Raw genomic sequence first — 10,068 nt, forward strand, 5'->3', positions numbered from 1 at the left:
GCGACAGAGACAGATTTTTAACAGGTAATTATGCTAATCTCCTCTCACGTGCACGAGCAGCTGGATACGAACAGGTGGAATTTATTTTCACACTTTTCTTGAAGATAGAAGAGTTTGTTGAATCTGACGTGACATGTTCGTACGAACCCTTTGTACGAACAAAAGTAAGAGAAATTTAGGATAAGAATACGAACATGTTCTTGCATGAGGCCCATTAATTTGAAATTGCTAAACTAGTTTTTGAATCAGTTAGTTACAGCCAGTTCTCTTATGGACTTGTTGCCAAGTAATCTAATTAGTTGCAAACAGCTCCTCCAGCTGTTTTTTATTTATATCAATTAGTTTCTCTGAATTTTGTTGCCTCTGTCTCTAATTTTTTGAGACGTGTTGCTACCATCAAACTCAAAATTACYTTGTTTTTTTCCTAAATTGGTATAACTTATATTTACTATMGTGATTTAAATATGGATTTATGGCATTTGCAGACCACTGCATGCTATTTTTACTTACATTTTAYATGTTTCCCCCCCAGGGGGGAGTAAATTGAGAATATTACAAAAAAGCCCTGAAACCAGACAGTTTGTCAAAATGTTTGGATCTTTGTTTGAGTCTTATAGTTCATGAAAGCAGAATTTYGCCTCACTCAAGCCTTGCACCCGAGCAAATTGCGCCGTTAAGCCAAAGTAATGAGCAAAAGATGAAATGAAAAATGACACCATTACACGCTACACTGCTGACAGCTTAAATCCAGTCTTTTGGGATTTGTTTTATGTACAGATTTAGCATCTGATTTTAAAATAACTTCTCAAACGTGCCATATTTTTTGCCCCCCCTGGAGCTGTTCTTTTATTTTCTGTCAACACTGATCTGTACTTCAGTTAGATGCTCTCTCTCTCTCTCTCTTTTTAATAGTCTTATCCACTRATAACACTTATTTTCTTCATTTATTTATTTTTGGTCTGAATATAGAACAATATCATCAGCTGACCTCTTTCTTTCTGTCTGCTTGTATTTCTGGATGTTTCTATCTTCCAGCTGGTTTGCTGGCCGGATTTCTCGTGGCGTGGCAGAAAGTCGACTCCGACTCAGAGAGTGTGGAGCCTTCCTCGTCAGAGAGAGCGAGAGTGCTCCGGGAGAGTTCTCCATGTCCGTCAGGTACAGGACAACCACTCTCATTCATTCATGGGGGAGCYAGGACTTTATTTGGTCCATACTTTTCCACACTACATCCCTCTCAGCTAAAGAGAACAGACTTAGCCGATCCATCCTTACGTGTACGATTAGCATGATTAGTTTCTTTAAAATGTAAGTGTGTGCATTCATGTGTGTGCTGGGGTATTTATTATTCACGACGATGACAGAGGAGAAGAGGAGGAGTGTTGGAGGATGAGGTGTGAAGCCAGGCAGATGGGTAAGAGGGAGGATTTCCACCCCCTCTGGTCTAATGTGAGTGAATCCTGTCTGGTGCAGCATCTGGAGGTGCCGGTGCGACTGATCACACGTCTTGTCAGACAGAGTGTGTGTGGGGTGGGGGCTTATCAACCTAAGGGGGCTTTAGAGACATTAGAAGAGGAGTGTATGAGTGGGGACAGAGCTGGGTTTTTGGCAGAATCACCAATAAAAGTTGGCTTTTTATCAAGTTCTGGTGTCTGGGACAACCAGGGGTTAAAGATTTAGGTTCTGGACATGATTTTGTTTTTGGATGCTTACCTTGGCATGGTTTACCTCTTTTAGGTCAGCTTGCTGGAAGCAAGAAAGACAAAAAAGGGGAAGGACAGGAAAAAGGAAAGGAAATAAAGAGAAGGATGGGAAAGACAAGGACAAAGAAATGAAGGGGAGGAAACAAGAGGGAAAAAGAATGGTCAGGAAAATAGAAGGAAATAAAATACGTAAAAAAAGGGATAACACTTTCTTTTACGGAACCCTTATTACCATGTAATTACAACGTAATAAAAAATGTAACTAAATGTAATTACTACCTTATTACCATGTAATTACGTGGTAGTTATGGTACAAAAGAAAAACTACTGCTAGTAAAACTACCTTTATTGGGTAACTACAACTAAATTACTATTCAATAGTAACTCAACACTATATTTATAACCAAAAGGATGCAACTAAATCTTGGTCTTAGTGGTTAATTGCAATAAAATATAACTTTAAAACTGTCCAAATTACCTACTACATATTTAGGTGTTACATAGTGAATTGTAATACATTACCAGGTAAGGGCTACWTTACTGCAGACAATTAATTACATAGTAAAATTGTACCCTAATTACCACGTAATTACATGGTAATTACATTATTTTTTTATTACCTTGTAATTACATGGCAATAAGGGTACCGTAAAAGAAAGTGTTACCAAAAAAGGAAAACAAAAGGAAACGCAGAATGAAAAAGGGCAATTCAAGAGATGGGTAGAAAAGAAAAGWACAGCTAAGTAAAGCCCAATGACAAAATGCTATCACCCAGTGCTGGGAGAGGAGGGAAGAGGGGAAGAGAGGAGGAGGGGTGGTGATGACAAACAGAGTACCTTCATTCAACATTTATTAGACGCTAGCATTTCAATCATTAGAATTCGACCATGAAACAACAATGATTCAATGACATCTTTTCAACATTGGTTATTTGGCTASAATTGAATTATTGTTCTGTGGTTGATCTATCATCAGTCTTCGTCCTTAACCAAAAATCAACTTTTATGACCATAATTCAACATAAAATTAATATCTTTTGCTATCTGGGAACAGAAGTATAGATTAAGTATACTTTGACTTTTTGTTTATTTTTAGTATAAGTCAAGTATTGTGTGAAATAAACTTGGCTAAGTACATTTTTGATAAGTACTAAAAAGTAAACTGAAAGTATACTATTATTTTTTTTTAGTTTAAAATTAGTATACTTTGCATATACTACTTTTTGGTAAGGGAAAGCCAAAGAGTTTTATAAAACCAACTATTTATATGCCTCTTCTTATATTTTCTGCAGTTTTTGAACATCTGACAGGCTGTATTTCTGGCTGCAGCAGACTGTAAATGGGTCAGGTTTCGCAGGGTTCTTGTGTGCTGACGGCGCTTCTGTCAGAGGAGACGTCTCGACAGAAACACCCATAGATGTCTCGGTCTCAGCTGGGCGTAGTTAATTTTTGACACGAGTCGATGCAAATTTAAATCCACTTTTTACAGAAAGAAGCCAAGATTTGCTTTGACTGGAAAACTGTTGGTAGAGACGAACAATAGGGTCAAAAGATTAAAATGTACCCCAGAAATTCTAGGCCATGAATATAGCCAAGTAGAAATCTGTCAACAACACACAAGGGGGCTTTGAAACAGTTTAACTTTCAGGACACTTTTCGAATGCTCAAGGATTTGCTTTGGACCATGCCAGTAAAAGCATCCCAGTGAGGTTTAAGTTACTTTTTTCCCCATAAAGTCAAGTGAAGTAATGCCAGCCTTGAGTTTCACTGAGATTCAGGAACCCATTTTGCTCGGCTGGACCTGTTCCCAGTTTTTTATTTATTTTTTTTATTTTTTATTTTTTTTGTCTCAGCAGCAGATTCAACCAAAAGATCCATTTTGGTCCATTTCTAAGTTTCTGCACAATGCTGAAACTTACATTTCTCCTTTTTAAACCATATTCAGCTCTGTTTTGCACTTTAGAAACTCCAGTTTTTGTTAGTATTTTTTCTTCTGTTAAACGCCTAAACCTTCACATATTTTTAGATTTTTACTACTCGATGCACACTTTGCAGCATTTACTACTAGTCCGTCCACCTCCAAGCAAAAAACCAGATGAAATGAAAGAATGTGCACAGTTTTCACGAGTCATCAGAAATGCTTTAGAAAATCAACAACTGAAGTCAAACCAGAGCGAGTGCATCAAGTGGAAAAATGTTACGAACGCAAGCAAACATATCAAGGTGCAGGTCACATTTCATTTGGTTTGATGTGTTCCATAACTTCGGTGAAATTTTCTGTTGGAAATTACTAAAACTGATGCTCCATGTGCGTTATTTTACTTCTTCTTTCTATAGGTACCTGCACTTTTATTTGCATAGTGTTTTTTGTCAGCTCATGCATGTGAACAAAGCGTTGACWTTCCAGTGGCTCTCATCAAGTACAGGTCATGCAAAATAATTAATTTACATTCCACTAAAAATCGTATTTTTTTGTCAGAGTCAGGTGGTTTACAACTAACTACGTGCTAAATTTGAAAGTCTTAAATTTTAGTAGTTTGTACTTCGTTGACTTTATCAGTAAAAATAAATAAGACTTACCTCAGTCCATTGTTCATTGTACATTAAACATGTAGTATTCTGACTCCTTGTTGTCTTGGTTTGTTGTTTTTGTGCTCATTTAAGTTGATCGTCCTGCAGTTCTATCAACTCCTAACATTCTGGTTCTCCCAGACCACCTGACTGTCGTGGTCCGTGTACTTTTTTGGTCAACTTTTTTTTTTCATTTTAAGTTGAAAACCAAAATCTTGACTGTTTTTTTTTTTTTTCATTTTATACCCCAAAAACTGGAAAATGGCCGTTTTTTTTTTTTTTTCTCAATCCGGAAGTTTAACACTATCAGACCAGTTAAGATGAAGCTAGTCAAATAACTTTTTAATAACGAGCAGCTCCTTGTAAATAAATAAATAAATGCAAGCTAACTATCTTAAAACTTTTTCCTAGTTACTAGACACTGTTATTTTATGTCTTTACAGACATACCTGACATGTTTCGACAACATGTCAGGTATGTCTGTAAAGACATAAAATAAAGTGTCTTGTACCTAGGAAAACGTTTTAAGATTGATCATATAGACACAATGAACTTCATTAGATTATGCTAGCTAACTAGTTTTACATTTCTTTAACGGGTGTCGGATGATAGAACAACCCTGTTTTTTCAACAATGGCACTGTTTTTTGGAGCTTCTCGCACTTTTAGCACACAACTCCAAGAGGTTTTTTTGTGAGGAACTTGAAGCTGCCGCAGGTTCCACAGTGTTCAGTTGTCTTGACAGCAGTGTTAAACCTCCAGTTTGACAAAATTAAAATGATGTGACATTTTTCCGTTTTTGCGGTACAACATGAAAAGAAAATAACCATTTGTTTTTCGATATATGTCCTTAAATGTAAAACGAATGACTAAAAAGTACACAGATCCTGTCGTTAGTGATCAGCTGTTTCCACTTGCTCATCCGCCTCAAATGTTCTGTTTTCCACAGCTCATTGTCAAGGCTTCCTGTTCATTTCTGTCCTTTCCTGTTGTTCCCCCGGTTTTATGTTTTTTATCCCGTTGTGTAATACAACAGGAATGTAATGAAATGTGTAATGTCTTAGATTTCATAGAGTCGAGGAGCTCACAGGAAATGGCAGGGTTTAAAGTGATCTCCTGAATGTTTTCTAACAATCTGAACTCTTTTTGCTGAAATGCTTTTCACTTGTTAGCCTTTCAAGAAAGCAGCTTGTGTCCTGTTTGGACATTTTAATGTGACTACCAGCGCTGTGACACGTCCCCAGAATCCACTTGCTCCCACTGGCTGATGGGTCATAAAGAACGTGCTGAATCTGCCTGTTCATTGAATTTGTCATCAGTCATCATTAGGGCTCTTATCGGTAGCATTACTCCAGGGGGGAGGGGGGAGCATTAAAGAGAACTGACCCTCTGGGGATGGGCCTACATTGCAGCTTAATCTTCACTGAAACTTAAGTAAAACAGTGAGTTCAGCGTCCCATGAATATCATCACTTCAGGGGTAATTTCACACTTGAACACCAGGGGAAAAAACAAAACAAAATAAAAGCACACAAGTTGGATAAATGAAGGCAAGTGGAGAAAATGTTTCCAAACAGTGTCCTGATGCATCTCAGTAATCCAGGTAAAAAATCAAAAAGAAAAAAAATTGTATAGGTCTTCTGGACGGGTTCGTCTCTAATGAAACGTTTCGTCTCTCCTTCAAGAGACTTCTTCAGTCTGAGAGTTTCAGGCAAAATTCAGGCTTTTGAGTCCTGCCTCCAGGTGACTGATACTCACATCACATGGCTATCGTTGACACCTAATTAACACTTATTGTTAACAGGGGGTGGAGTGATACTGGCAATGGCAGCACTGTAGGAGGGGGACAACTGAAAACGGAGGCCTCCACCTCTGTTTAATGATGGACGGTCTTTCTTCACAAAAATGTCTTCTTTTACTCCTCTCTCAAACCAACGTTCCTCTCTATCAAGAATGAGAACATCCTCATCTCTGAAAGAGTGACCGCTGGCCTGTAAATGAGTGAAAACTGCAGAGTTCTGGCCATTAGATGTAGCTCGTCTGTGTTGGGACATTCTTTTGAACAGTGGCTGCTTTGTTTCCCCGATGTATAACTGGTCACAGTCCTCCTGGCACTTAACAGCATATACAACATTGCTCTGTTTGTGCCGGGGCACCGGATCTTTGGGGTGAACCAGCCTTTGCCGTAATGTGTTTTGGGGTTTGAAAGCCACTGGGACATCATGTTTAGAAAATAAATGTCTCAGTTTCTCCGAAACACCCGCAACATACGGAATAACCACTGGTTTGGGTCTGGGTTTGGGTTTTTTTTTCTTTTTATTTCCAAACAGTGATCACCTAATGGTATCAGGCTTGTATTGACGAGCTAATAGTCCAAGCGGCTCAAGTGGATGGCTGCTAAAACTACTCAAATCTTAAAGATGTTATAATAATTCATGCAAATAAAAGTCTATAAATATTTTCACTGGCACCAATTTCACAGTAAAGTATTTTCACATTCCTGTAAAATGTGCTTCATGTTAAGGCTGCACGACACGAAACAAACTGACATTGTGTTTTTTTTTCTAACCCTGCAATGAATATTGCAACATGAAAAAACACACAAGTTTTCATAAATGACTTGAATAAACACTAGGTTATGCTGCCATCTTGTTGACGATGAACTTGCATCAATCTTACCTCTTTTTGTGCATGTTGCAAATGTTTTTATCTGTATTTGAGAGTTATTTTTGTTACATTTTATTGCTTGCTTTTATTGTACTGGGACACATTTCTTTCTATCATGTTAATTGCGTTTCACCACTAACATTTGCCTCTGTATCTCACATAGATTCTGTTTCCATCACCCTTTTACTATTAGTATTTATTCTACCTATATTTTACGTCTTTTCCTCCAGTTCCTCGCCGGTTTTCTCACTTGTTTTCATCAACACCCTTGTCGTCTTCGTCCACGTCTGAAAAATGTTGCCGTTATTTTCCCAGAAATTTCACAAAAAAAAAGCTTGAGCTTTTTTGACACGAAGCCATCCGCAGCGGGAGCAACCCATCAAAACAAAACAAAACAAAACAAAACCTGTGGCACACGACCATTTAATGCACTTCCTTGTGGTTTAGTCTCTAGATCAGTCTTTCCCAAAATTGGAGTTGGGACCCAAAGTGGGGTCCCGAAACATCAAGGTGGGGTCCTGAAAAGATTTTCTGAATTAATTACATTTTTGCCTGATTTGTTACAAATGAGTGAGGTTAGTGTATTTAAAATGGATAAATGTAGTATAAAAATATTGTTACTATGCCCATGTTTAGTTGACCTGATACAAATGTTTATCMTCCAAAAACAGYTGGGGGCWCAGGTCTCTGCTRCTGTTATTTTGTGGGTCAAAAGCTGAAAAGTTTGGGAACCACTGCTCTAGATAACACATTCATTTATTTTGCTTCCTACATTACATGCCCCGCAATGCAACTATCATGCACATGCATATTGTGACAACAATTCTCAGACAATATTTCATGCAGCTCTACTCCCCGCTCCACTACAAATGCTACAGCAAGCTTCTTCCACCAATACATGCACATGCAAACGACCAAATAATTGTGTGCAAAGTCTTAATTGCTAAAAGTTTCCCACATTTGAGAAGGTCAAAGTTTTGCATGACGTTAGCACTCAGGTTTTAGCTTAGCATCTGTAAATCACACAGAGCTGTAGGCATTTTTGTGCCGCACCGTTGCGCACCATATGCACGGTCTCAAGTGGTCTCAGTTGCGGGTCTGAAATAAGCCTTTTAAAATGTTTTCAAGATATGTCTGGCACTTTGGAGAAAATCCATGACTTGGTAGAAGGATTATGTATCCCCTCTGTCCTGGGAACGTCTCTGAGTCCCCCAGGACGAGCTGGAAAGTGTCGCTGGGGAGAGCAGGGCCTTTCTACTGCTGCCTCTGCGACCCGATCCCGGAGAAGCGGCGGAAAACGTATGAAAGGACAATTTGTAGTATATCGTTAGTCTAAATTATTACATTTTAAATTATAACTCTAATTCAAGCAGAATAGCCTATTGTTAAGATAATCATAGAGTGTAATTTATTTTCAACTCAAAATGTCTTCAAACTAACGAAATATAAAGTTATTAGGTAGGAAAATCCGTCTGGATAAAAGCAGACTGACTGCTCGTAAAATCTACGACAGGTCTGGACCACTCGTGAATTTTGTTCGTATCTGAAAAAAATCGTAGAATACGAAAACATTGGTGAATGCCACAAATTCTCCTAAATCACTCGTACGCACAACTTAAGAACAAATCTGTGCATACGAACAGTTCTTGCATGAGGACCATTGTCACTATTTCGTTCTGGGTCCTGAAGGGTGATTGTGGGGAACAGATAATTTTCTTTCTCAAAAGGTGGGACCACACACTGGCTTACATACAGCATCACACCAAATTCAAGAATAAAAAAACAGCTTCATGAGACTAAAAGCATTTCACAATAATCTGGTAGAAAAAAAACTTTAAACAGTTTAACAGAACAGAAGAACACTGACATGGTTTGGTATTTTACTGTATGAACTCAAAGCCCTTTTTATCATTCCGCCCCACATTTGCGTCGTCTCGGCCCCCCTCAGAGGACAAAACAAATACGCTCCAACTTCCTTCTTCTCGCCTCACTCAGCTCCAGAAACAGGAAATGCTTTATTAATGCTACAAGAGATTTGGAGCCCTCCCCGGCATGCATGGCTGGTACACAAGGACAGCCTGGCATCGTACACACAGCCAATATGCTCCGGCTGCAACACATGAAACCAGCAGAGAGTTGTTACACTAACACACACACACACACACACACATGCTGTAGTTGGCACGAACACATGGTGTAATCTGTGATTTGCAGCGCACGAGCTGCTTTGTCGCTGAGTTAAATTAACAGCTGGCGGTGTCAGCGCGCCTGTGTGAAATATTCCACACATCTGCAGCGGTTTAGAGGCCGAACAGCTTAGGCAAAGAAACAGAACAACGAGAACAGGGAAGTGAGAACAGATTGATGAAGGAAGCTGAGCTCAAGACGGACGGGTGACCTTCGCAGGTTTGGAATTTTGCTGGCGCAGAGTAAAAGTTTTCAAAAATAACTTTGGTCCTCGGCCGTGTGTCTGCTCTATCGCCACATCTTTTTCACGTTTTTTCTTTTTCTTCTACCTACAGTACCTCTCGTTCTCTGTTTCATTTCCTATTTCTTGGAGAGAGAACACAATCTCTGCATCGCTGTGAGCCTGAATTACAGTGGATCAGAGTGATGAGAGGCCACTTGGTGTGTGAGGTGGCACTGAGACAGATGTGCTCTGCGTTATTACAGTAAACTGGCTTTCTAGTTCTGTCAGTAGCAGTAAAATAGCAAAGTTGCTCTTGTCTTGCTGTGTTTTTAAAAAATTTTGACAGACCATTTGTAGTCATTTTAAAATACGTTAAAATATACAAGTTTTTTTCTTTTTCTTTCTTGTTTTGTTTCAATGACATACAATTACAATGGTTTGCAACAGTACTTTAATTTTCTGGGAAACTCAAAACTTTCCCCTCAAACATTTCTCTAAACTTCACACCATTCATACATCTTCCAGCTTTGATCAGTTTTTTAGTCCTGCTGCCACCACCATGTCCCACCAGAGGTCTTGAGCCTTTATCCTAATGGGCTGCTACAAATTGCAAATGGCATTCGCAAGGCAAGCTTCTAAAATGTCAATTTTCTTCAACATTTTGAATATATATATATATACATGTATATATATATACTCACCGGCCACTTTATTAGGTACACC

The 10,068-nt window shown here is 38.7% G+C and overlaps 1 protein-coding gene across 1 annotated transcript in view; it reads left to right on the top strand.

Annotated features, from left to right (window-relative positions):
* Positions 1-1,045: 1,045 nt before the first annotated feature.
* grapa (GRB2 related adaptor protein a) overlaps positions 1,046-10,068 on the top strand; it is a gene marked incomplete at its 5' end in the record, with an annotated part of 26,066 nt that continues 17,043 nt past the window's right edge. The window contains 1 exon segment of the mRNA XM_014006940.1: positions 1,046-1,155. Coding sequence (XP_013862394.1) covers positions 1,046-1,155 — 110 coding nt within the window.

This window comes from Austrofundulus limnaeus, unplaced genomic scaffold, assembly GCF_001266775.1.
Source record: "Austrofundulus limnaeus strain Quisiro unplaced genomic scaffold, Austrofundulus_limnaeus-1.0 Scaffold38, whole genome shotgun sequence".
Classification (NCBI taxonomy): domain Eukaryota; kingdom Metazoa; phylum Chordata; class Actinopteri; order Cyprinodontiformes; family Rivulidae; genus Austrofundulus; species Austrofundulus limnaeus.